At 37.2% G+C, this 27,435-nt stretch overlaps 1 protein-coding gene and 1 long non-coding RNA gene across 2 annotated transcripts in view; both read right to left on the bottom strand.

The window, feature by feature from the left end:
• Nucleotides 1-2,540: 2,540 nt before the first annotated feature.
• Nucleotides 2,541-3,751, bottom strand: LOC136999406 (uncharacterized). The gene is made up of 3 exons (XR_010889791.1): nucleotides 3,543-3,751; nucleotides 3,066-3,200; nucleotides 2,541-2,713 (listed from the first exon to the last, which is right to left on the bottom strand). It is a non-coding gene; the product is annotated as an uncharacterized lncRNA (long non-coding RNA).
• A 2,656-nt stretch (nucleotides 3,752-6,407) lies between these two features.
• kl-2 (dynein heavy chain 2, axonemal kl-2) overlaps nucleotides 6,408-27,435 on the bottom strand; it is a 38,269-nt gene continuing 17,241 nt past the window's right edge. The window contains exons 26-63 of the mRNA XM_012367635.2: nucleotides 25,044-25,268; nucleotides 24,398-24,686; nucleotides 24,008-24,145; nucleotides 23,571-23,741; nucleotides 22,959-23,250; nucleotides 22,422-22,513; nucleotides 22,113-22,316; nucleotides 21,848-22,053; nucleotides 21,376-21,561; nucleotides 20,826-21,045; nucleotides 20,580-20,746; nucleotides 20,209-20,429; nucleotides 19,998-20,107; nucleotides 19,764-19,879; nucleotides 19,589-19,689; nucleotides 19,249-19,427; nucleotides 18,675-18,974; nucleotides 17,823-18,110; nucleotides 16,807-16,997; nucleotides 16,451-16,626; nucleotides 16,106-16,257; nucleotides 15,538-15,702; nucleotides 15,294-15,460; nucleotides 14,859-15,030; nucleotides 14,200-14,412; nucleotides 13,619-13,834; nucleotides 13,296-13,446; nucleotides 12,790-12,939; nucleotides 12,581-12,713; nucleotides 12,047-12,391; nucleotides 11,307-11,579; nucleotides 10,621-10,965; nucleotides 10,234-10,368; nucleotides 9,712-9,988; nucleotides 9,114-9,524; nucleotides 8,284-8,802; nucleotides 7,741-7,891; nucleotides 6,408-7,600 (exon numbers count right to left, since the gene is read on the bottom strand). Coding sequence (XP_012223058.2) covers nucleotides 7,446-7,600; nucleotides 7,741-7,891; nucleotides 8,284-8,802; nucleotides 9,114-9,524; nucleotides 9,712-9,988; nucleotides 10,234-10,368; nucleotides 10,621-10,965; nucleotides 11,307-11,579; nucleotides 12,047-12,391; nucleotides 12,581-12,713; nucleotides 12,790-12,939; nucleotides 13,296-13,446; nucleotides 13,619-13,834; nucleotides 14,200-14,412; nucleotides 14,859-15,030; nucleotides 15,294-15,460; nucleotides 15,538-15,702; nucleotides 16,106-16,257; nucleotides 16,451-16,626; nucleotides 16,807-16,997; nucleotides 17,823-18,110; nucleotides 18,675-18,974; nucleotides 19,249-19,427; nucleotides 19,589-19,689; nucleotides 19,764-19,879; nucleotides 19,998-20,107; nucleotides 20,209-20,429; nucleotides 20,580-20,746; nucleotides 20,826-21,045; nucleotides 21,376-21,561; nucleotides 21,848-22,053; nucleotides 22,113-22,316; nucleotides 22,422-22,513; nucleotides 22,959-23,250; nucleotides 23,571-23,741; nucleotides 24,008-24,145; nucleotides 24,398-24,686; nucleotides 25,044-25,268 — 8,002 coding nt within the window. The 3' untranslated portion in view covers nucleotides 6,408-7,445. The remainder of the gene's footprint in view (nucleotides 7,601-7,740; nucleotides 7,892-8,283; nucleotides 8,803-9,113; nucleotides 9,525-9,711; nucleotides 9,989-10,233; nucleotides 10,369-10,620; nucleotides 10,966-11,306; nucleotides 11,580-12,046; nucleotides 12,392-12,580; nucleotides 12,714-12,789; nucleotides 12,940-13,295; nucleotides 13,447-13,618; nucleotides 13,835-14,199; nucleotides 14,413-14,858; nucleotides 15,031-15,293; nucleotides 15,461-15,537; nucleotides 15,703-16,105; nucleotides 16,258-16,450; nucleotides 16,627-16,806; nucleotides 16,998-17,822; nucleotides 18,111-18,674; nucleotides 18,975-19,248; nucleotides 19,428-19,588; nucleotides 19,690-19,763; nucleotides 19,880-19,997; nucleotides 20,108-20,208; nucleotides 20,430-20,579; nucleotides 20,747-20,825; nucleotides 21,046-21,375; nucleotides 21,562-21,847; nucleotides 22,054-22,112; nucleotides 22,317-22,421; nucleotides 22,514-22,958; nucleotides 23,251-23,570; nucleotides 23,742-24,007; nucleotides 24,146-24,397; nucleotides 24,687-25,043; nucleotides 25,269-27,435) is intronic.

Genomic DNA, 27,435 nt, shown 5'->3' with positions numbered 1-27,435 from the left:
GATTCGATCGAACGTGACAATGTCAGAAAGGACTCGCGATTGATTAAGATTTAGCACATACCCGCGATCACGTCGTTACACTTGCCGTTCCGGTTCTTCGAACGTGAAACAATACACTCTGTTCTCACAATTCCACCATCAGACAGGCATGCCACTATCTTCGGCATTCGTCAGATTGTACTGCTCCGCGCTGAGTGAAGTTGGTTGAATCGAAATATCGCGCGATCTTAGTAACAATAGTGTCTTCTTATCTGTTGCGCCTTTATAACTTATAACTTATAACTTATATCGGAATCGCGCGTCGTAATGCGTGCACGCATTATCGTTCTTTTACAAATCGAAGCCGCGGCGTTGTCCCGAAATCTCATGCACCGATATGGACCAGCGCGCGGATACCGCGTCGCGTTTCTCGCATGAGAAGACACGAGGACGGAAGGCGGACAGTGAATCGACCGATTAGCACTCGCGTGCGAGCGTGGCGATTGTCCCGCGTCAATGAAATCGAGTTGCGTTCGCGATGCCAGTACGAAAGAAACGGCGAAAATCCGAACGTAAATACCGAGAGATGTACCTCGGCGGACGTCCACGCTCGCTCTGAAGGTCTCAGCGGCTACGATTCTGCGCGCATACGCGCCGCGTCGCGCTTTACGCTCACCCCATTGGCTCGAAAACTACAATCCCCTTCCATCGACCCCGGCAGGGATTCTCTTCAGCAGCGGACAGGAATGTGCCTAGGGATATGCTCAAGGATGCCTGCTCCGTAGGCTCCGTAGGCTCCGTAGTATCGCAGTATCGATACTTTGATTTCAGTGCTGATAATAAAAAAGCGCTTTTGGGCATCAATATATTACTAGCCGATATTACTTGAGAGACGTTATTGAATAAAAAGTTATTGAGAACAAGCATAATAATTTCTTATGATATTATACTTGTGAAATACTTACTCTTTTTCATATTTTTATAACAAATATATTTTTAATTAGGATAAATTTTTATATGCCTAATCTATTTTACTATCAATATTCTTTTTTCATGATTTTTGTGTGTAACACCACGATTTTCCTTTTTCATGATTTTGCGTGATATTGTGAAACATCATTATTTTATAATAAAGTATTAAATAATATTGTGATATTTGATATATCACACACACATACACAGAACAATTTCCGTATAGTACTAAAGTAGGTTATATTTTATTATAATATAATCGAGACATAATTGTGTGTGTGTGTGTGTGTGTGTGTGTGTGTGTGTGTGTGTGTGTGTGTGTGTGCTTTGTTGCTATATGCAGAATGTTTAGTAATTAGCTATGCAATGAGAATAGATAATTTCCTGTCACAGATGCTATCGCACTAATACCTCTGAGACTCCTAGATGCTGTGGGATTTTAGAGATTATGATAACAAGATTTAAAAATAAACAATGGACGTAATTAATTATTCCAACGATTGCTTGATCAGCACTTTGGCTTGCAATAAAACAATATTCTTTATTACAATCTCTTGCCGAGAATCCTTCATTATTGCATAAGAGACTTTCGACCGAAAATATTTTCCCTGGCTGTCCAGGTAGTTATCCAGCTATTACTCATTCGCGGTCCTCTATTATTCTTCTGCTTCGGACAACATCGGACGCAAAGTGCGCAAAGCAATATAAATTCGTTTAACGAAGATATTCATTTCTATTAAAATCAAATGCAAAATAGTTTTCTTCGCAGGAGTTTTTTCCTATTCGAGAGAGATTTTTAAACTTTGCAAATCTAAAATCAATTTCTCAAATTTGCGAATAAAAGTCTTAAAAGTGGCAATAAATAGATTATAAAAATTGCAATAAGTATAAACAGTATAAAGAAAGAAATCTATAAAACAAGATTAAGAGCTGCATAAAATCGTACTTTAAATAAGAATATACATAGTATATTCAAAGATCGTACAGACACAATGGCAAATAAAAATGCTAGTGTCACAAGAAAAATTCTCAGTGCATAAATCAGATAAGAAAGCTTCGAATAACTTGAGTACTTTTATGTTAGCAACATTGGAGAAGAGAAATAGACAAATGGGAGACATGGCAAAGACGTAGTAGCACCTGTAAGGCAAGAAAGAAAAAGTGATGTCCGTACTATTAACCCGGGTGCTAGGAAAGACCTCTGAATGCTCCAGGATCTTCGTTGAGCGCCATTACGTTGAGAATAAGAAATAATTGCGTAGTACAGAGGGTCAGAGTCGTGAGAGCGACCTGCTGCTTGTGATCCGCCACAAGACTGGTAACCTTTAATCTCGTCTCGTCTGTCCCTATTTCTCTCTTTCACTTCAATTCATCTATCTTGTATCCTTATATACTGGCCGCAAATGCGGAAGTTCGAAAACGATTTTGTTGCAATGGATTGAATTGCGAAGTCAATCTTCTTTTTGTACATCGAGACAACTTACAAGATTCGATAATAGAATCGTTTATAGCTTCATCAATTTTCAAAGCATAACTTTACATGAATTATTTGGTTAACTACGATTCCGAAAAGTGCAATTTTAAACCGTACTATGTTTCGAATTAAACTTATTAATAAGGTAAAGTTAAAGATTCATAGATATTGAAATTATATCAATATCAATGATATCAGTCTTTTACGCAATTACGTAAATTTAATAAATAAATCACTTACCAGTCATTGTATCCTAATAAATTATTACACCTTCAAAGAGAGTTTTACCTAAAAAAATTAATATATATTTTAGTTGTAACTATCATACATTTTTCATATATACTTATTATTACGTATTTAAATATTTATGTTTTGATTAAAATATAATTATCAATGAAGTGTAATAAACTGAGTGAATAATTCCTTAAGAATTTTGATAAATATTCAATGTATGTTATGCTCTGAAAATTGACGAATTTATAAACGATTCTGTCATCGAATATTTATCAAATGTTTTAATAAATATAATAAACGTTTTCAAATACCTTACATAATAAATATTTAATAGATTCTAATTTTTTGTTATTACAAGATTACATACATTAAAATATTTAAATAACAGACAACTAATTGTACTTACCAGGTTATTGTAATTTGCTCCATCTGTTGTAGATTCTGCTTGAGATTGCTTCATCATCTACATATGCATCATTTCCATAGAAGAATCGATGAAAAAAACAGGAAAGAAGAAAAACCGCAATTATTGTTAGCTATACTGTAGAATAAAAATCAACTGACATTTACTTATTGTTAGACAAAAATCACAGATTCATATCTCGAATATGGTACGTTGCGTGAAATGCAAATGCGAGATAAAACATTCTGTACTGTAACATGTCCACATACATAATTGTAACTGATATTGTACATGCACTCAGAGCGAGCGGAATAAACGACAACTGTTTTGACGGTCGCATTATCAGATATGGACAGACACACAGCACAACTACGTTTTACTTGATTTAATTCCGAGAGATTGAATTTTCAACATGCTATCCAGTTGAATAGCATACTGTATTGTGCATAGCATATTTATGACGTCAAAATCTGTACTCACCAAAATTGTACCGGTCTCGATTCGCGATGCAACAATCGAGAAAATTGATGTTAATCGTGAACATCAGCAGTAAATAATACATTTCCGCATGCGTCTGTCTCTTTCATCGATAATTCCAACAAAAATTCGCACTGATTATACATTTTTAATACGGATAAAATACACGATTACTCACAAAACATTCAGTCTAAATGTTCCGGACGCGCCGAGGAAAACTAACCGTATTTGATAAATAAGGTAGCGCGTGCAGCGACGAAAGAGAAAAGCTATTCCTTTTTTACCAATTAGTAAGATAATGCGCTGTATTACCAGCCGCTGTATTATAATGTTACCAACACCAGACTTCACTGTTTTATCGACACTTGCTAGTTAGTTGAAAGAAAAATCGCTATTAGCGCTTTGGTTCTAGATAAAAAGTGTGAACGCTTTGAGATTACTGGCATATTTATCTGCATTAAAAATGCAAAACGAGGTTGGCAAAATACGAATTGTTGTCGGGAGTGCCGATTAAAGTGACGGGCGAGTTGGGAACGTATTATTTGCCGTGAATGTTTATGATTGAATTCATCAAATGCTGCATCATGATTTTGAGTCAAGTACAAGGTATACGTCTTTCCCGCGACCGTTAGTCGTTTAATTCGTTCGCTCGTATAATCAGCTATAATTAAGTGCGTGACCGCGTTGCAGCACAAAGTGTGCGTTTGCATTTCGTATTTTGTAAATATGCAACGTGATTCCGCGATTTTCGCGCGAATAAAGTATGCGGGTTGTTTTTATTCAATAGTGTGTGTAATGTAGTGTGTATGTGTGTGCGCGCGCGCTCTGTGTGTATGTAAGTATAATTTTAAACTTTCATCAATTCCTCGATGGACATGACACTATATTATCAATATCAGGGCATCAATCATGTAATTTTTTTTAGGAGCGGAAACGTAAAAAGTGAAAATTTTATGTGAATTCGACAATTCTATTCACATAAAATTTTCACTTTTTACGTTTCCGCTCCTAAAAAAAATTACATGATCGATGCTTAGATTCGCTGTCTTATCGACACTTGCTAGTTAGTTGAAACAACAATCGCTATTAGCGCTTTGATTCCGGATGAAAAGTGTGAACGTTTTGAGATTACTGGCGTACTTATTCGTATTAAAAATGCAAAACGAGGTTTGCGAAGTACGAATTTTTGTCGGGAGTGTCGATTAAAGTGACGGGCGAGTGTTGAGAGTGTATTATTTGCCGCGAATATTTGTGATTAACGTCGATTTCATAAAATGCTGCATCGTGATTTTGAGTCAAGTACAGGGTACACGTCTTTCCCGCGACCGTTAGTCGTTTGATTCGTTCGCTCGTATAATCAGTTATAATTAAGTGCGTGACCGCGTTGCAATACAAAGTGTGCGTTTGCGTTTCGTGTTTTGTAAATATGCGACGCGATTCCGCGATTTTCGCACGAATAAAATATGCAAGTTGTTTTCATTCAGTGGTGCGTATAACGGGGGGTGTGTGTGTGCGCGCGCGTGTTGGTGTGTGTAAGTATGGTTTTCAACATTCATCGATTCCTCGCTGGACGTAATGCAAAGCATTTTCAGGAGGAATTTGCATTGGAGCAAACTGCAATATCCTAGCAGGTAAATACAATTTATCTTTATCAAGTATGTATTAAAAATATTTATCAAAATATTTGTTAAAACATTTATTAAATATTCATCAAAATGTTCATATAATTATTCACGCAATTTATTGTATCTATTATGCACATATCACGTTCAAGGTTATGATTGAATCAAAATGGAAACAATTAAATAATGTATAACAATCACATACATAAAATATATAACAATGCAATTAAAATGTTTATTAATTATCTAGGTATAGCTGGATGGCGTACGTAGTTAGGATACAACGATCGGTGAGTAAATTAATTTATCATACTTTAATTATTCTATAAAATACTGATATTATCTGTTGCTCTTTTATTTATGAATATTTATTACATAGTTGCTAAAGATTATGATAATTATATGAAAAATAATACGTCCTCGCCTGTGATTTGCATTTTTACAAACAAATAATAAAATATAAAATTCTTTCTATCTTGATAATGAAAAATTTCAAATTTTACACAAATTATGTATGGAATTTATTACTCTTTTAAAATTATCAAATATTTATAATATAATTTATATGAAATTAAATTTAAAAATCAAAATTTAAAAAATATAAATTTGAAGAATATAATGTTCAATGTAATTTCAATGTTTATAAATGTATCTTTTACTTATTCTTGTAAAAGAATGAATTATCAAAATACAGTTTCATTTGCACCATTCATTGGTGTGACGAAAAAGCTGTGGTTATATGTATACAGCAATTTATGTAATTGAATTACTTTTATGGAGCGGATTTCATCGACGTTCTAATTATTTTTCTGCAAAACGTCATAAATTTTGAGGGTCTTTTAAAATACACTTCGCAAAATGGCTTTTTCTGCATAACTAAGAAGTATTGGTACATTCTTTCTTATTGCAATTCTATATATTGCAATTCTTTTTTATATTACAATTATTTAATTATTCAAATATAATACATATATCTAGTTATTGCTAAAATTTAATACAGTTTTTAATTGGCAAAATTTTAATTATATTTTCTTTATAATACATATTAATATTAATACTTTAAAGCAGAGCTGAGCGTTTATGCAATAAACAATTCTGTTTTTGTTAATTTTTGTTAATTTGATAAAAGTCCATATATTTTAACACACATTATAATTATAATATAAAAATATTAATAAAATAATAATAATGTTGTACTATAATATTATATATATATATTATATATAATATTATATATAAATTATATAAAACATAAAATATATTCATTAAAAATAAATTTCATATTTTTTATTTAAAATAAAAATTTTGTTAATCTGCTGTGGTAACGTGATAACATTTTTATATAATATAGTCATTTTTTGGAACCTTTCAATTTTAATATATTCATAATTACTCAGATGAGAAATGCTAATTATATAATAATTTAAATATTCATTTATAATAATTTATATAGGTGACATTGCGCACGCGTAAAAACAATCTTTTTGTTTAAACATAATGTTCATAAAACATACACGCAAGATTGATGTAGATATAATCATAAAATTACCAGTTCTGCTTTAAAGTATAAATATCTGTGGTAAGTAAATATTGTATTTGTTATAAAATAAAATAGTTTGCTGCTCACAAGTATCGACATGCAGCGTTCATCAGTCCTTATCAGTTGGTGAAGAGAGAAGTATCTACTACAGATACTATTATCTATCTCTTATGAAACAGTATTCGAGAAGTACCGATATTCGGTATTTTATCGTACTGATTAAATAAAAACTTTTAAATAGCAATACTTATAAATGTTTGCTTTAAATAATTTGCAGAAATATGTAACATAATTATATGTTTATTTAGTATGTTCTATTTTGAGAATTATTAAAAAGTATTTTTACTTATCATACGATTACATCTATGTATCAACTAAATCATAAAAGATGGTGCTGCTTATCTTATCAGTTGTGTTGATAGTGCTATTATTTATTGTTAAATCAAAATTTTGCATACACACAATATTAAAAAAATAATTAATTTTTTTTTTGTAATTGATCTTTTAGTATACGCATAAAATAATTTATAAATTTAATTTCTATGTTATCTTACACAATATAGCCACATTTCTCACAACAATATAGATTCAATCTTTATTAATCATTTATATAACACAAATAATATAAAAATATGTTATAAAGACAAATTATTTTAAGCAAACTGCTGAATACTATGAATATATTATTGCTAAAATTAAACTGAGGTTTGTGACATCATGAATTGACGTGTATAACTGAAAAGTTTATACGGCTAGACTCAGTAGAAGCGCAGTGCCTCGTTTCACCCAGAAGTCTGGACCTTGCGGTCCAGCTTTGAGATCTACGGCGACTACGAACGCGGGTCTTGTTTGGTCGCCACTCCTTTGAGGATAATAATAACATGGGCAGCTATAGAGGTCTGCAAAAGTTAAGTAAATGTGGATTGCAATTAAAATTACACTTTTCCCATTAATATCATACTTGCGCGTTGATTAATGCGTTTATAAAATTCAAATACGGTCAAATAATTTTAATAATTGCACAGGGCTATTCTCTTACCTTTGGCTTTCTTTTTAACTTGCTCGACGGGTCGAAAATGAATTACCGGCATGTTGCATATAAGTTGCATGGGCTCGGGCTCGATGAGAACGGCATTTTCTTTATCCCATCCGGCGCCTTCCAAAAAAATAGAGCGTATATATGCGCCATCCTAAAATGAAACAATATGTAATCGCACGCGTTCATGATTGTCATCATAATCGATTAGAATATGTGTATGTGATTCGGTTAGAATAATATATGTTCTTCGCAATAGGTTGCCATATATTATTATATGTGACAAAAAAAGAGTCATGAGGATCAAAACAAAAATTTTTTACATATAAATTTAAAATATTATTATAGAATAATTAAATATCTTTTTTCGTTTAAAAAGCAATCCTATTGTATGAACAATTTACGTTAACGAGATATTTATTTGAGGAATGAGCAGCTTTATTCCAGCAAGGCAATAAGCTTCTTAGTAGTAGAACAGTGCTTGATATTAGTGGTTCTGGACCAAAGCCGGTCCGATAAGCAATTAGCCTAATCGCTCGTAGTTACCGTGGGTGGCTCGATTATGGCGGACTCGTCCGTTGAAAAGACAGTAAACTCCCATGACAACGAATCGATAGATACGTTCCATAGTCTCGCCGAAGTTTGTAGCACCGCAGTAAGGAAACCTGTCGGAAATGTATATGCTGCTAGCCAGCAGAGCAACGGCGGATGAGTGGTTCGAGCCCAATTGGCGAAGTACTCGACTCGATTGATTAAATCCCTCGTCCAAGCGCCGAGCAGTTTCAAAGACGGATATGCGATCAGCCATAGAGACGGTACCCGGCCTTCGTATATGCACGCGAAGATTTCTTCCAACTCTCGCGACATCACTACTAATCCCATAATTCCGCGTTGAAGTTCTTCCAGACTCTCACGAGTTTTTCTTAACAACGCATTGTAGCGTCCTATCTCTTGCAGAAGCACCACGTCCAATGGTGTCTTATTCGGCCCAATCAGTTTCTCCGTTGTCTCGTAATCGATCGTTACCGGTATTTTTGAGAGAACGTCGTCCACGAGATGCATTACCTGTAAGACACGATGCGAGATCGATCAGTAATTACATTTGCTGTAATATCAGCACAAAATTGCTGAAAGGCAAAATTAACAAAGTTACGATAAGAAAATGTCCGTGATGTAAAAGCAGTGATATCAAGATTGCTTACATTGAATTAAATAATGCAAAGATCAACAGAACCGATGTTCTTATTCCGCGGTATACTTATTTACTCTCTTTTATTTTATCAGATAAGAGGGAAAAGTTTACAAAGTTAAGATAAATAAATTTATAAATCTGTGCTGATTTATCGCCGATGAGATCGAGAGCTTTATTTACTTACTTTTTCTTCTTTCTTCTCATCCATTTCGACGTTGACCTGCTGTATTTGAAGGCTCATCAAAGTCTCAAACATGTTTCTGGTTTCCATTATGAGGCAGGCGATATCCGCGTTTGGATGTTGACCAAACGCTTCCGGCTTGTCGATGTTCGGCAGAATCGCGATAAAGTCGCGGTAGGACTCCAAGGAGCCGTCGCGAGGCACGTAATAGGTGGGCAGTGATGACAAACGATAATGGGGGATAGTCAGGATGTCTTCCGTGAAATATTGCTGGACGTATGTCATCAACAACCGGCGATCCCAGTCGTCGGTCACGTGACCACCATAGCAAACACCTGCTATGAGATATTTCAAAGATTCCCACGGTGTGACTGGATATTCATCCAGGTAAACTTGCAGCAGATTCTCGGAAACCTGCAACAGATATCCGGCTATTATGACAATTGTACTTCTTCATCATCGAGCGTCAGGCTGCGACGAGCCGAATTTAAACGTAAAGAGTGCTGACTTGATTCTCGAGATATCATTTCGCTAAATAAATCGTAAATGAATAAAAAGCTTCCTATAGCGTATGCCGCTTACAATTTTAGCTGGGAAATACCTCGAAATCAGAATCGTTAAAACTGTAGACAATGTTCCAACCGAGTTGTTGGAATTTCTTTCGCTCTAGAAGAATAGAGTGGAAAAAGACCAATGCGAATAACAGCTTTTTATATTTAGACTTTTCTTGGCACAAGTCGAACTGCGTCTCGGTGATTAAACCATAAAGGCGCTTCATGTTGGCTTTTAATCCTTTCGGTGGCTCAGTGGTCATTTTTATCCCGGCTTGAAGGATCGATATAGGAAATTGAGAAGTCGGACTCGAACTAAGCCATAATCTATGAAAAAATTAAACCAGCAATTTTGAAATGTTTGCTGCAATATATCTAATTAATATACAAATACTTGGGGATTCACAATTATATTCTTCGTAAGAAACTTTATTTATTTTTAAATATTTTTAGATTTGCGATAAACTTGAAATTTCTATAATCTATGATTTTTTTGTAGTATGATATATCATGCGAGGAATAATATTGTATAAAGAAATAATATAAGATCATATTTCGTAATTCTGGCTTACCTAAATCTTGGGTGCAAAGTTTGTCGTGAACTAAGCGTTTCCACGATCTTATCGAGTTTGGGCATCCAACTGAGCGAGAGATGACAATTCGCGAGAAATACCCAAGATCCTTCTTTGGCACCGATTTCTATCATGCTGCGCAAAGAATAAAATGATATAAAAATCAATGAGAATATAATTTTACATAATTATAAATTTGACGAATGTTCTTATAATTTACTTTAAATGCTTTATTTTGAGTATTATTATATAAAAAATTTTATTGCATGAACAAAATGGAAAATATAATCACGTATTTAGGTCTTATTTTTTCAAAAGTTCAAAGTATATTTTAAATATTACAATTATACTCTACAATCACAACATATAAGTCTTTTTGCTACTAACTTTGTGGCAATAGGCGCCTGCCCTTGACCTAATGATAACGTCATCAATCGAGCAGTCATGCTCTGACTGTCAGCTAATTGTATGAGTGCACTGATAGGATCCGCGCCGGGCGAAAGCACGAATATCAATGGTGTCTGTGCTATGGAATCATCTAGCACCGCTTTTAGGTCAAGTACAGGAGGTTCTACAAAACGTTGACTGAGATTGCGCATGATATAAGTCGTGATGCAGGAAGATATTCTGTCAGGTCGACAGCTGCGAATGAATAACATTTTCTGAAACTCGGTGCACACTTCCTCCCATTCTCCGACTAGCGGTATAGTTTCCGGCTCCGTGCTGATGTACCTAAACATTAGAGGGATAAAAGGACATCACACAGAAAACATATTTGCTGAAAATATTTCTAACAGACAACGTAATTATATTTAAATAAATAATTGTAATATTTTTCAATGCAATTTTAATTTAATGCGACAGATATCATTTTTTTATATAAAAATTGAATAGCGCAATTATACATAATTTTTTATAATTAATAAGTAACTTCTTTGTGTTTAATTTATGCAAATTTAAATGAAACACAAGGAAGAAAGCTAAAAATCGCATTATAGCAGTAATCTATCAAAAGGGATAAAAGTGTCGAAGTAGCATGACAAAATAATAACATTGTGTAACGTTGTACGCACCAATTGTGCCAGTCTCGCGGGAGTTGTTCAAAAGAAGATACGAGTCCGTGAAATCCGGGCAGCTTGTCGAGTTCGGTGACGTTGTCCCAAGTTTCATCCGGCAGCCAAGGCACGGGTTTGTCCGGCTGATTTTCTCGGTCCAGCACGATCCCGCCGCACAGCAGAAACGCGTATTCTCCTGGGATGATCTTACCCTGCGCATCCAATATCTTGACGCACATGTGAAAAGAGAAAAGTAGCTTGTGCTGCTCGAACAGACCTCGGCACGTGTTCCTATCCGTAAAAATAAAATCCGTCGGATCAATTTTCCTTAGGATTATACATCTCTCTTCTGTATATTTCAAAATATCTGCGACGCAAAGGGATTATAACGGTGTCACATCTCGGCAAGTTTGCACGTCTCAAGCTAACATTTTTCACGAAACGTTGATTTATGATACTATGCAAAAGATAAGGTTCTGGTGGAAGTAAGATACATTTTTCATTAAAAACCTTTTTGCAAAGATTACATATTGCGTTAGTACACTTTCTCTTCTAAATTAATTTCAAGAAATTCTTTTCAAATATTATCACTCGAGATAGTAATGTACGTAGATTTCACATCGCTCTTTGATGCAAATTAGTAATCACTTAATAAAATGATACGACGTATTCGTGAATTTCAGTTGCAATTTTCAATTAGCAAATACCAGAAACGTAGAACTTTGTAGTAAAAATAAAATTGCCATATTTAATCATACCTGTAAACCGCGTAGGTATGATACTCGTTCAAGCTATCGATCCTCTCGGACAAATTTGTTCTTTTGGGGCTCTTGTCGATGGAGAGCATAAACAGAGCGTTGTATGCATCGAGGGAGAACTGATACATGGGATCGATAGCGCTCATGTCGTTCAGGACGAAAAAAAGGATCGCGGCACGTTTCGAGCATGGTCGATATCCCTCTCTCGCTAGATCTATCTCTTTTTCTGTCCGTTCACTAACAGCTAAAGATTCCTGAATGAAGATAGATGTTGCCTTTGATGTCCGCAGGGTGTTCAGCAAGTTTAAATCGTCCAACAGAGATTCTCCCGCCACGCTGAGCAGGCTGACAGAGAAATGTATTTCAAGTATTTTGTTAATTGCCTCAACTAATTACTCGTAAACATCTCTGAGAGTTAATCATCAAGACAAATAATCACGTATTATTGTGGACTGACGTAAAACGTATTGCGTTTGTGTTCGAAACGGAAAACGCTTGGGCTTAAAGCTTAAGATATTTTCTTGTAGATCTTACTGAAGTATTTTGTCCTCTAGTTCTTTGAGGGTCTTTTTATCGGATGCAATCGTAAGGACCAGATTGTCTTTTTGTTCCTCGAGTTGCGGCTTCTCCTTCCTGACCACGATTCCTAGTAGTTGCGCTTCGAGACCTGCACACGGAATAGAGTTATATTCCCTAATCTTATTCTAGCTTTCTCTAAAGTATATGGTAAGACAATTACTTACCCTGCTCCTTAATAGTGAAGTTGCATAATGTCGTTTTAGTTGATATCTCTGGAGCGTAGTGGGGATTTGAGAGTTTTGTAGTCATAAATAGACGGAATTGTTCATTGTAAGTGATCATTCTATCGTTAACTTTGATCATCATTTGGTCACCTGCAACGCGTATCATCGTAAATGCAGAGTAACGAAAAATTGCGGGCAAAATTAAACGAAATTCACTACTGTTGCGTTCTATAGCGAACGTTATTTTTGTTGTATAGCAGACTAATCACATTTTTCAGCAGAATAAGATGGTTAAAAATGTATTAATGAAAATTATTATTAAAAATATATCAATATTTTTGTATATTAGTTCTTTTTAGAAGCGATTTAAATGGGAATTTTATTACTGGTAATTTTTTAGTAGCTCGTAATATTAACGGTTAAAGAAACTTTTTATAATTTCCACGTAAATGTATAACACAATTACGTGAATATAATTATTATATGAAATCGACGTTGAGTTCTACCTGATTTAATGAAAGCTTTTTGGAGAATCGGGTTCAAGCCTGGATCGAGGGTCTCTCCGATATTTTCGAGCAGTACTGGGTTTCCGAACTGAATTGCTTGTTCCAGAACTCTCATAAAGCCCGCTTGACCAAAGTCGATTACTTTCAGTGACTGCGATTGTAATCGTTACGTTAAAATGACAAAGTAAATTCTCGGATTTTTATCGGTTAAAATCTCGATTTATCTCAAATTTGTTATTTAATTTCATATTAAATCCAATATATTGCTGCGGGGATATTAGTTTCTTTGATGGATATCGGTAACGCGGACACGGGACATTTACGTTTTTTGCTTCCATATTTTTGATCCACTTCACCGCTTGACATTGTGGATCGATTACGAGGGGCCAACGCGTTCCTCGCGTCACTATGATGCCGTTCTCCGTGCTAAATCCATCAGACGGTAATCCCTGAATGTTCCACTCCCTGATTGTCGACGGATCAGCTAGGAACTCCCTCACATCTAGATTTGGCGACGTTGATATTTCTCTATCTTGCACCTTAATTGTGCGATAAGTTCACGTATAAATATTGTACTTGTTATTTATTAGATATTTAGATATTTAGATATTTAGATATATTATATGTAGTGCGGTTAAAATAAACTTTCTGTTTTTATATAAAAAAGACCGATCGTTTTATTAATATCGATTGAAATAAAAATAAATAATTATAACAAAATAGAAACAGTAAAAGTCAATTTTCTCGTGCAATTAATTTTGTTCCAATTAATGACTTTTGTTGGGAATATAAATGGCATTCCACGTAATAATTCATTAATCCGCGAATTCTACGCAGATAATTTGCAATGTAAATTGATAGAAAAAGTATGATAAAGAGTACCAAAGACGATTCTCGAACTTACTTCTTTAGACCAAATACTTATTAGTTCCTGTCTATAATTGGACACAAACGGGCCCAGATACGACACGAATCCAGTTGATATCAAGCAATCACCGGGTAGCCACTCGAAAGACTCGGCTAACGACGCCACTGTATTTTCCCATCGAATTCGTTCTTCGGAAAGTCCGTCCACTAGCATCGCCGCACGCTCCAATTTCAGTTTTAACATTTCAGCCTAAAGGAAAAAAGATTTTTACAGATGAAATATAATCCAGCAAATACCAATATCTTTGATTTATTGTCAAAAAAAAGACAAATGTTGAAATATTAATTAAATACAGGTTGCTTTTCTTAATTAATATTAAAATAGCTTATATATTAATGCAAATATTAAGAATCAGGTTTCATTAGAAGTAACTTCTCCATCAACTCTCGAAATTTGCGGTTTCATTCTGCATCAATATGGATGCTAAGATTCTGTTGAAGGGATACATCTTGCCATGGAAACCGAGCGAATGCGAGCTTCTGCAGTTACTAAGGTATAAGTTTATAGAACTATGAGTGTTACTGGTGGACGGAGAGCCGAATTGAACTGGCCGACTTCCTTTACCGGTCCATTCCTTCTTGGCTTTATGTGAGATCATTTCGTCTCTAAAGTACAAGAAACACGGGTGTACTCACCAGCCTAATCAAATCCTCCTTTTCTTTCATCTTCGCGTCGTACATTCTCTGTAATCTCTCGAGCTGTTCGTGTAAGTTCTGCAGCTGCTGCATTGCCTCGTCTAAGGCCATTTCCTTCTGCTTCAGTGACTCTAGCGCGGCCCACAGTTTTTCCCGTTTCGGTGCCACAATCCTACGACGCATCGCGAAAGTGTAAAATTAGGTTGTTATTCGTAAAAGGAGATGATACGACACAGAAATTGATTAATAACAGTCACTTCAATGTAGTTGTTGCTTTGTGGAAATTTTAAAATTTATGAGAAAAAAAAATCAAAGGAATAAAAATATATATTTTTTATTATAGAAATATATTAAATCGCAGATATTTATATTTTGTAGAAGAAAAATGTGAAAAATTTGACGGATTCGCGTGTTGTGAAATTTTGGATAAGTTACTTGTATAGTTTGCCGTATTTTTCCATAGCTATCACCCACATACAAAGCGACTTGGCTGCTACGGAGACCGCACCGACCTTTGCAGGATCGAATTCGGGATTGGATGTGTACTTGGCTATTGTTCGTAGAACTCTGTCCGATATATGATCTTTGTCAAAGTCTCGAAGCTAGAAATCAAATCAGAGTTAGTTTGCGGAACGAGTAGAATAGTCTTGTCGCATACAATCGCAGCATTGTCACTCACTGTATTAATGAAGTTCACGTCGCTAAGTTGGCGTTTTGCTTCCGCCCATGTCGGTTCCGAGTTCTTTAGGATCATCACAGCTTCCATTACCATCTCGACTTTTGGCGGTGGACGCGTAAAAGATTTTATTTCTGCTAAATCTTTTTTGCTCAATGCTTCCAACGCCTAGAATCATCCGCCATTTTCTTATAAATTTATTTCCATCAAATTTTCAGCACATTTATTGCTTTATCAGTAAAATATTCTTCAAAAAGCAAACTGTTAAAAACATGTACGAGATATATTTTGCTTTTTGCTGTCGATTGCAGATTCTTCAATACATTTTTCGAGAATAGAAATTTAATTGAGAGATTAAAGTCCTTTTATCTTCAATCGTTTATAATCCAAAGTTATTGTTACTTCAGCGTTGCATTTATCATGCGAATTCTTTTACCGAAAGAGCTAAATTATTTTATTTAAATTAATAATTTATAAAACACATAAACCGAGAAGATTAAAGAACAAAGCAATCAGAAGTTTTAATATTGTTTGAAATTGGCTAATTCACAGAAAATGATTCGTTAACAACCTTAACGGCTTCGTTCAAAGCAGGTTCGACGGACGCTAAATCAGCTCGCGCAAGCTCCTCGAGCTTTTTGCATTCTTTCTGCTCTTCGGCGATGCGTTGCGATTTGGCAGCGACTTGTTTCTGCGTTTCGTCAGCGTCACGTCGTTGGTTCACTGCGCATCGTAAGCATAACATAAAGGTTAAAAGCGGTGTACGATGCACTCGCCATAGGAAGGGAATACCGTATGATTAATTAAGTGCGCGGGGGAAGTTAGAACCAGCATGGGCGTTAAAAGCAATAAGTTCTTATAGATTAATCTGATAAATGCCGCTGATAATATATCACTGTCGCGTGGCGCCGTGTACCTATCGTTACGAGGAATTCTTCACACTCTCTCGTAGATTTATGAACTTGCTGCTGAGTGACTTCGAGCTCCGCCGCCATTTCTTTAACTTTCACCCGGGTATCGTCGATCTTCGAGAGACCACCGCGAAGTTTGTTCGCTTGATCTGCTAAATCTTGTCTTTTTTCCGCTAACATCCTACGCGATTCGAATACGGATAACACGAGTTTGGTCGAAAGAAGTAATATATCGATTACAAGAGAAGCATTAAGAATATCGAAGTAAATATACTAAATTAACTATGGCTAGAATATTATTATCCCGTTTAATCTTAAATTATAAATTTTCGACGGTTTCGTGCTTTCGCGCAGTTCTTACTTTTTATAGCCGACTACCAATTCGATAAAATTCACGGGAGTCACGTAATTGTAACGCTTCATTTCCGCGGCCATTCTGCGAGAGAATTGGGACACCGTGTCGTGGATCAAAGAGAATGATGCTGCAATTCCATCGCGCATTCGGTCCTGCAATGGTGGCAATGGAATAGCCGTCGCGGATTGCCGCGGTTCCTGCAGAAAAGTGCATTCTCGTAACGTCCGCGTTCGTTATGGCTGCAGTGTAAATTTTTTAACCGGTTGTACGTATCTGTATCCTTGCTTCGCGAACGTGATAAAATGGTTCCCGTGTAAAATGCACTCGTATTGTAAGCCAGGATTAATGGCGATCTTTTATGATAGACGTACATTTTCATCTAATATTCTTTAGATCAAAGTCAATCGCGCTAAATATATAATTATCTCAGATAAATATTTCAGATATGTGATTATTCGCCCATTTTTCACTCGGCGATGTAATATCACTAATTGTAAGAATCATAATTGCGTTAAGATTGAAAGATATGTGAATAGTAAATAATTAGGAAATGATGTTTAAAAAGAGATTCTCACAAATACAAGAAAATTTTATATTTCTAGAAGTTTTATATATTAAATAGAAGAGAATTTTATGAATTTAACGGCAGACCAAACCGACTTCTGCCTGAAGTCTGAATATAACGACTTTTGTATCGTCTTCCTTTTTGATACGATCTTATTGAAGAAGCATGAAATAAAACAATTATTTTGTACGTTTTCGCAAAACAAATTATGACTATCAAATGCATTCTCGCGGAACTCAAACGACCAATCTCGGCTCGGACAGAAAGAAATGCGCCAGACGGCCATATCATCAGAGTGAGGCAAACCGTAGATGGGAAAATAATCGGATTCGCCGAAATGGTCGGCAAGAAGGGCGGGCGGGGAGGGGGCGGAAGATTGGTGGTAGGAAACGCGCGTTGATCGTAAGAATCGAATCGAATGGAATCGATCGCGCGGAAAGGGGAAGGGCGTACCCACCACTTTATTTTCGCCGGTGATAGTGAGCGTCAGATTGAGATTCATGAGGAACTTGTTGCCAACTTCGAGGAGAGCTTCTCTCGGCCATTCCAAGAACCAATCGATGGTCGTGCAATTGATCAGGGCAGGGTACTGCCGTAATCTGTTCCTGAAGGCATCGCCGATCGGGCTCATGCACAGGATCAAATGCATATTGGCACGCGCCCTCTCGATCAGAAAGGAATATACCGTTTCGCTCGTTGGTATCTTTCCAGTCTTCGTTACTTCCTTCGATAGCCTGTTTTTAATCTAGAAATCGGCGACACATCAGTATCCCCGCGGTACCACGCTCTTGTATTGATTTTATTTCCGCCGAGCTGAATTGTGTCGGAGGAACACAATTTGTATCAAAAGTATTTTAAGTGTCCGCGCCGCACGTATCTCGTATTATATTTTTCAAAATTTATTTAAATGGCTCTTGGCATATGTGCAGAGCAATTCATTCACATCATTCATGCAAATTCATTTACTTTATTCACACGGTCTGCAATTATTAAAAAAAAAAAACCCACTTCTGACACGGTAAATACAATGCGACCAAAAAACACTCTAAAATTTTTAACAGTATAAAAAATATTTTTGGATAATACAAAAGTAGCAAATAGAATTTAATGGAGAAACGAAACGGAGAATAATTAAGTGGAATATGAATTCCAGAAATTGGAATAAAAAAGTTGAAAGTACCGCTTCTGTTATCTTTTCAATTTCGCTCATTTTCTTCTTCATATAGAAAGTTCTATACAAAGTAATGTCGCGGATTACGTTCGAATAGAGATGAAACGATGGTGGCGTGGAGCGTATTAACCGACTTACGTCCTCCATTTCGTCGCTCTTGTAGAGATTAGCCACTTCGCCAGTACTCAGCATATTGTTGACAATCTCCAGAAACTGCTCCTCCACCACTTGGGTGTCGTTGAAGAGGAAACTGGTCGGTTTGTTCTCCACTCCAACTATCGAGTACAGAGTCTTGAGATCCTCGCGAAATTCCGGTATTCTATAATGCTCCGTAACGGCAATTTGATAGGTGGACAGATCGCATATGTAACTGGCAATACGTGAAAGCGATTGTCTGCCACTGCCACCAATTCCAACCAGAAGGGCATTACCGCGGGGCTGTCGAAGGACATTATTACAGACTTTTAATACTCGGACGGACCATATATTCGTAGCAGCGAATCGATATCACACCGATCATAATAAGTAAAATACGTAAAAATGTATAGAATTCTATTTCTTTCGTTATTATTTGAATGAAGGGTCGAATTTTTATTAAGATTTTATTTCGCGCGCGGAAACATATGATGTTATAATGACGAACTTGTAATTTTAACACGTACCGTCGGATAAAATGTTTGTTGTTATGTGGTACGCGATACGAATCACTAACCTGCGATATTACACGAACGATGCGACACACATGCTCGATCGCATCGCGAAACAGAATGAGATTGAGGCGCACCACACCGGGAGAAACATTATACTCGTCCATTTGTCCCTCCATGTGGCGTCTTACGGCACTGATATCCGAAAGGTCCTCGTATATGTTCCAGGCGTTCATGAAATTACCTGCAAATATTTGTACAGTAAAAGCTCGATAACCGTAATCATGTTATTAATAATAATGCCGATAATTAAATATCTATTAATTATTAATGTTATTATTATTGATACGTGGTGATCAGAGTGCATTAATATTAATCTGGGATGAAAGTATCGTGTGTGTTTACCAAAAAGAGGACATCTCTTTTCCGGACAGACATTATGAAAGGTCAACTCAAAGTACTTCCCAAGCTGATCGTTCAGCTGAGTCACGAACCACTCTCTGTCCCTGAAAGAAATTGCTCAGCATTTTTTCTTCTCGTGCCCGAGGCTAAATTAAGTTAATGCCTCTTGAGCGCTTACTTCTCGTCAATAAGCCGATCGCAGAAAACTCGGAAACTCTCGTGAACCCACAATCGCAGAAAGGTCTGCCTCGAATACTGATAGTCCTTATGGCTGCGCAACAAACCTTGGAAAACCTATCGCCCATTCGGATCGATACTAATTTTTATATTTGTGTTATCTCCGCTTTCATACGATTTCCGCCAGTTATTTTATGTCGATTTTTAATCTTTGATTCTTTGATTCGATTTTTACCTTCGAAATATCTCGTAGATTAAACAAGTAGTGCATCTTCGTTGGAGTAGGAAGCATCTTCTGGACCACGTAATTGTATAACTCAATAGTGGCACATGTTATCTCGTTTGCTGAAAAAAATGCAATCATAAAATTTATAAAATTATAATTTATAAAATTTATAATTTATAAAAATAACGATTAGATTTAATTGATTTTATTTTGTGCTTACATATCCCTTTCACTTCGGCGTGAAATTCGGAAAGCTGTTGGTTCAACATCGTGCCGTAAATCCTTATAATCTGCTTTTCGGTTGGGAAAGTCACGTTAATGACGTTGAACTTTGTGAGCAATCGATTCGTGATAATGTTGCGACCTCCGCCAGGTGGTCCCATCGCTGCTATTAATTGTATCTTTTGGATGTATTTTCTTGTTTGCTTCGCACGATCGTACCTATCGATTCCGACAATATTTCACACAATTATTGCAACAAATTGTAAACATTCCGATATATATTCTATGACATTCTTGTTTTTTTCCTGATTTGTTTCTATTTATTTTGTATTCGTTACATCTTCTTATATTTAGTGATTACGATATTACCAAAATCCATAATCAATCAACTGTCGAATCAATTCAAGCGGCGGCTGCGAGCCGTATTTCTCTTTCATGGGCATATTGAAATCGTCCATAAAAGCGATCATGGTTTTACCGCCTGTGGGAATGTAAACACCTTTCGTTCGCTTCTCCAGTCTGCTTTCTATGGCATCCTAAATCAAGAGAGCCAATGTAAAACGTTTATCCAATATTTAAAACTATTATCCATTTGATGCACGCTCGCAGTCGTACCTGTACATTATTGGATGTAGTTTGCGCTGACATGTTTACAAGCAGAACAGCGTATTTCGTGTCGTCTAGAAGCTCGAGCGCCGAACGGATAGTGGACGTTTTTCCAGTACCCACTGGACCCACTACGAGTGCCGGAAAACCATTCGATAGCAGGGAACTTACGATGTAATCGTATCGTACCGTGTCCACGGTAGGCACTATTATCTTGTAAAACGGTGCGCTGTAAATTGACTCAGAATTTACTAGCGGCTAGTTCTGTTAGGAGATTGCATAAATTATCAGCAGCTCTATCGATTTGCTCGAAAATGCACAGATACGATTGAATGTGAATATGAGGGCAATTTGAATGATCCGATTTGAATATGTATATAATTTGATATATAGAATTTGAATTCAGCTTAGGAGATTCTAATCTCTATCAAACGTACAATTAATGTATTAAAATTACGATTTATTATATAACTTTTGAAAATATCAAAAATTATTCTAAATAAAATTTATGCTTTGCCACGTTACACTTGAACATTGATTAAATGACACGCGCATTTACTCAGATTGAAATTTCCATGCTGGGGACAATTTTTTCTCCCACGAAATGAAATTACGTTGCCGGAAGTCCACGTAGTACTCGTAAACTGTGTCTCGCAACGGAAAGAAACTTTCGATCTCTCTTATGAAACTGTCTATCTTCTGACGACCTTCCTCGTCGACCGGGGCGCACAGTGACCATATCATGCTGCAACGTTGCGCCCGAATGTAGTTATTTAGTGCTTTCGACCACTATTAGCATGTCATTAACTCGAAACTTATAGTTTAATACGACTTGCGAACCACTAGAGAGAGAACTACAGTATTAATATCACTTGGAGATACCCAGCGGCGACGGCTAGTATCTGAATCTGTGTTGCTCGGAGTTATGAATTTGATCTTCGTTATTCACCTTGTCGAAACGTAGTCGTCGTGTAATATCAGCTATCAAAGTACACGTGAAAGGGAAAATATGCTCAAAATGCCGCACGTACCAAAAGAAAAACCACATTTTGCATATACTAGAGAAGGCATCGCGATCCTCGCCCAATTCAACGCCGTTTTGCGGCGTCGCGAATACTTCGAGAAGTTTGCAGAGCGATTGAACGGCGCTCAATTCGGGAACAGGCACGAGTTCCTCGCAATTCCGCCGCTTAAATTCCAACGTGACGTTAACGTGGCTCGTGAACAGCTGATTCATCTGATTGAAAAGCAATGAACTGTATATGACCCGCCACTCGACTCGAGACGATATCTCACCTCTTCGATGAATTCCGGCTGTGCAGCATACTTTTGCAGCCAGGAATCGACGTACGGACGCCAACCGAGATTCTTGTAATCGTTATAAACCATGCCTGCCCTGGAAACCGTCGCGGGCGAAGCGACAGCCAAGTCTTGCACCTCGAAGAGCAACGACACTTGATCGGGCATGGCGATACGGTCGTTATTTATTAACGTCAGCATCTTAAAATGGAACGATTTTAGTTTCCGGAACACGCTAGTTAGCCTTACGCAATTTTAGCTGTATCAAGGAAAAGCAAGAAGAAGGATGGATGGAGTTATATATACCTTGTTGTCGTCCATGACACTGTTCATGTTCTCAATCCAATCAGCGTCCACGGGTCCGTCAAAGAGGATCCACTTTTCGTCGGCGGTATCCTCTGTCAAAAGAGCACGGAGCTTTACAGTAGCATGCTCTCGGGGCATAAATCACGTTAGCGAAACAAGTTTCCGTCCTAATGATCTCGTTTATATTCACTCGTCCTTTCGATTTTATTTATTGCTCGCAATTACCAGAAATACAGAAATCTCGCGCGCGAATAATATTTTCGTTTTATCCAATTGAAATGTAATACAGTAGCATAGCATTGATATGTCATTTTACACATGCACGTATATCTATACGATATTAGTTATCCGTGTTTTATAATATTTTTTATACTTAAAACAAATATTTTATGACAGGTGAGAATTCTACGATGTCTCTTTTAACGCGTACGTCTGTATTACTTTGCACGAATTATTTCTCTCGCGAGTGTATCCATAGAGCGTGTGACATACTCATTACACTACACATATTACATTGCAATCAATCAAGCGTTTTACCGGAACAAGTTTTCCGCATGATGGACGATATCACCCCGTCGAGCCATTCTCCGGTGGAAAGATTGTACTCGCCGTAGAGTTCACTGAGACTCAGTGCCTTAGGATTAATGGGATGTACGTGAACGGTGTTAAAGCCCGGCTTTCCATCGCTCTTCATCGTCGTCATCGTATTCTGTAAAATCTTCCAGGTTGCGGTTTTTGCGGTGTTTGACGCGCCGACGATCATCGTTGAGTGACGCGAGCTCTTAGTTTCGTACAGCTCGATGACTTTCGTCACCATCATGGGAATTGGCTGTGTGATCCGTGTAATTTGGGCGATTAATTAATCTCGGGATGCCTAACGGAGGCGATTTATCCGGCATGTCCGAACAATTTCTATAACTATTTCCGTTAACGCCGGAAATTAAATTCTAAGGAGAATGATGATCTCAAGCGGATACCGGCGCAGTTTAATATACACGAATTAATATTTATAAGCATTGGATCGAATAATTCCCCGATAAATGCCCTTAGGGCCACGGCGCACGGCGCGTCCATAAAAAACGAGAACGTTGGCACCTTCCAGCTAGCAGAATCGTTGGAGTTACGTTATATCCTTCCTAAGTAGATTACCTGCAGCTTCAGCTTGATTGCCTCGTTGGTTATATAACTGATAATTTCCTCGTAATCCACGGTCGGAATGTCTACGTTGGGGAAAAGATCTGTAGTGATATCGAGAAATAGTGGTAAATCGTCCGAGGTGAGCTTGGCGATGTTCATATCTCTCATTGCGAGAATAATTACCTGGATAACAATTAACTTGATTGATATTTGATTGGTACATGCTAAATGTTACAAAATAAACACAGAATATATATATTGTGCAATTTCATTACTTTGTAAATATTTAAAATAATTGTGCACAAAATATTACATAAGCTGAAAATTATGCTATTTTTTTCGTCAATAAGATTAATGTTCTCTAATCCGTAGTTTTTTAGACAAATTCTAAAATAATGGAAAGTAAAATTTAATTCGGAAACTAGACTGTGAGTCTTACGAGTAATTACCTCGTCATCAGGCAAATTGGGATACAGCCTTTTCTTTTTGCCAGCGTATCGAGTCAGTGTTACTATGCCTCGCAAACCGAAATCATAGTGATTTTGCTTGCTAAGCTGCTGCTGAGCGAGAGAGTATAAAGTAAAGACCTACAAACAAAAATATAATATATACAAAATTTTCGACAAGTTTTTATATTGAAATAAAAATATTTTTTAAATAAATTAAAATAAACTTTAAAATTAACAATTTCGTTACTTGCCATCAACATATTCCACATTGAAAAACAATAAATAAAAAGTATAATTATTTAATAAAATAATACATCTTATAATTGCTGTTTTACAAAATTATTTGTATTTATAATATTGAGAGATTATAAGTTAATTATTATGAATAACCTTTCTGGCCAACACGCGCGTATCTCGAAATCCTTCGCCAAACAGTCTAATTTCGGTGATCATGCTGCTGTCCGGCACCATCATCGAGATTGGTCGGAACATGGACTTTAAATTTTCTGGAAGTTCGGTACGTCCGGCGTAACCAGGATTCATTGTGATGAAGATGCCGCAGGTGTGTACGAGGGCTATATCGGTGCCGTCGAAAATGAATCTCGTAAGTCTCTGGGCGAGAGCGGTCAGTATCGATAGTATTTGTTGCGCCACTACCGATAGCACTTCCACGTTAATTCTGCGATTACGAAAGAAATATTTTTAGTTCTCTCTAATGTACATTCGTCTTGTCTCAGCTGTAGCTTTTACGTATTATGTTAATTATCTACTCTGCATCAATTCTATGTTTATTCTACAATATTTAGCATGTGTTTTATCAATTAAATGATAAAAATATAATAAATATAAAATCAAATAATTACATTTTGAAAAACAAAACTGGCAGAAAAAATTTCTATATATATCTTACGATAAAAAATATATAAACTAGTTGTACCTTCAATTTTAAAACACTATCTATTTCGGCAAATTTGATCATCCGTAAGAGATAAGATTTTTGTTCGTACGAGCAGTACCTAGACTTTAGGGCATTTACCGATTGAATTCGTCGAAGCATCCCCAGGCGCCGGTTTGCGCCAGTCCAGAAAATAATCTACCCATACTTTTGTAGTCCAGCCCTTCCGAGCAATTCTGTACGATTACATTAAAACCGAGCGCTTTTCCCAGATCCTTTACCGTTTCAGTTTTTCCGGTACCAGCAGGTCCCTTTGGGCTCCCGCCACGATATAAATGAAGCGCTGTTGTCAACGTGACATAACATCTATACGAGATAAATGCGAAAAATTATTTCGTTGTTTAATACGTAATAATACGTGACGCGTGTGGAAATGTAAGCTTAACAAGCTTAACAGAAGAGTGCGCTTTCAAATATTTATATCAACCGCAATTATAAAAGCCGCACAATTATTGCATTATACATATTTTACCCATAAATAAATGACATATTTTAAATATACATTTAACAAGCTGAAAATGGATGGCGCGCATTTATCGCGTTTTACGGAGCGCAAAGATTACATTTCTCGCGTGTATGCGACAAAGACTGTCATGCAATTTACGGCGTATTGGCGAACTATCTCGCCCATCAAGCGCCCAGTATTCCAGCGAACACAGCTGCAATCTGGCATTCGACTCGGGGAATACATCAGAAGCGTGTATATGCCCCGGCGCAGTTTGCGATTTAATGCGTCTACTAGAAACAAGGGGGGTAGTTCATCCACCTTTGAGCGGAAGGGAGAATCGTGGGGGTGGAAGGGGGGGGAGAAGGGGGGAGCGCAGAAGATTGAGATTCCTGCAGGCACGGAACGCCGCGGAAAGTGGGGCGCCGTTGTCTTCTTTTCCGCAAGACAAATTCCCGGGACCGCGGGAGCGGACAAACGTATCGAGATGGCAATCGCCGTCTATAAATTAGAACGACCGAGGGCGGTGGCCTTTTATCGCGATTAAATCGATACCACGTTAAGTACGCGGACACGGATATCGCTTGTCCCGCGTCGCAGCTGGCCGCGCTCGGTCCTTTGATGTGCGACATGACGCGCAAACTGTTCCACCCTCCTTCCTCTCCCGAAACCGCTCTTGAGATCGCATCGCATTGTCACCGTCGCATATTACATCGCGGACTGTATCGAGTTATACAGCAACGCGCATTTCGTGATATTACGCGCCGCGCTCCGACCAAAATTGCATTCGCGCGAACTCTCTAACTACGCGCCGCTGATACGACGCGGGCGTTTTGCGGCGAGCATTTCGAGTTCGGGAAGACCAACTCTCTACGTGCGTGAATTACCGTCCCGTTTGTAAAACGCGCATTCTGCTGAAAACGGTTAATGCAACTTTAAGCGCTTTAAGCCGCAAACGTGTGTTCTTTTTACCCGAGTTACAATTTAACTTTTTACATCAGCGCGGAGAACGCTTTCGCCACCGTCTTTTGACGCTTGCCTCTTCATCTTATTGTTTATTTAACATTAGCGCCACGACTAATTCTCTTGCATTTTAATAATCTAATTACCTTTTCTCATAATCTCAACTTAGTCGCGTCAAAATTAAGTATACGAAAGTTCCTCCGCGAGTACACGGAAGGCTCGGAACTTGTGCGTTTGAGCCAACAAAAGCGATCATCATGGCTCTCTCACAACGACATGTGACATTGTTCCCGCGCCAAGGCATAACTAGTTGTATGAAGTATAATATGCGACGAGTATCACAGGCTTGCGACCTTACTTTAATCATGTAACGTGAGCTATTTGGTTGCGATCAGTATCGCAAGTTCTCTCATTAAATACAACGGCGCACTTAAAACTTTACTTAATCGGACATGTGCGGAGCGCGCGGCATCAAGCAATCGCTCTGTAATCGCCGTCGCCTCGCTGACCCTAGCCGGGTTGTATTACATCGTAGCCGATGTGTCGAACAGTAAGCATTGGCCGCGCCGCGCCGTCGTCTGTTGCCCGCGCGCGTGACAGACGAAATTACGGCTGGCCGCGATCTGGTGCCAACTACGTGACTAACTATAACACGAGCGATAACCACTGAGAAACTTCTGTTTCAACATTGCTAAACGGAACGGAGTGCGCCGACCGACTAAATACGTCGTAACGCAACGTCACAAAGTAATTCTGCAAATGGTTCCGCAATCGAGTGCACACATATGCCACTATACAGATTCACTGTGCAAATTCACTTAAACGCTGTATATTTCGCCGAGTAATTGCGGTATAAAGAGTCCGAGTGCATCTGAATAAAATTGTTTCCGTCCTTTTTCGTGATAGCTTAGTAAAAGCTGAAGCAAAAAGCTAAAGTAAAAAGTATCATTCCCTCATATGTTTGTGTTATCTAGTTTTCATTCAAAATTGCACAACATTTTGCTTTTATACCCAACCATGTTATAGAAAAAAACTCGTTTAAATGTGCACAAGAAAAATTTTAGT

Source organism: Linepithema humile, chromosome 4, assembly GCF_040581485.1.
Source record: "Linepithema humile isolate Giens D197 chromosome 4, Lhum_UNIL_v1.0, whole genome shotgun sequence".
Classification (NCBI taxonomy): domain Eukaryota; kingdom Metazoa; phylum Arthropoda; class Insecta; order Hymenoptera; family Formicidae; genus Linepithema; species Linepithema humile.
The sequence above is the reverse complement of the archived record's forward strand: the minus strand, read 5'-3'. Positions and strand labels throughout refer to the sequence as shown.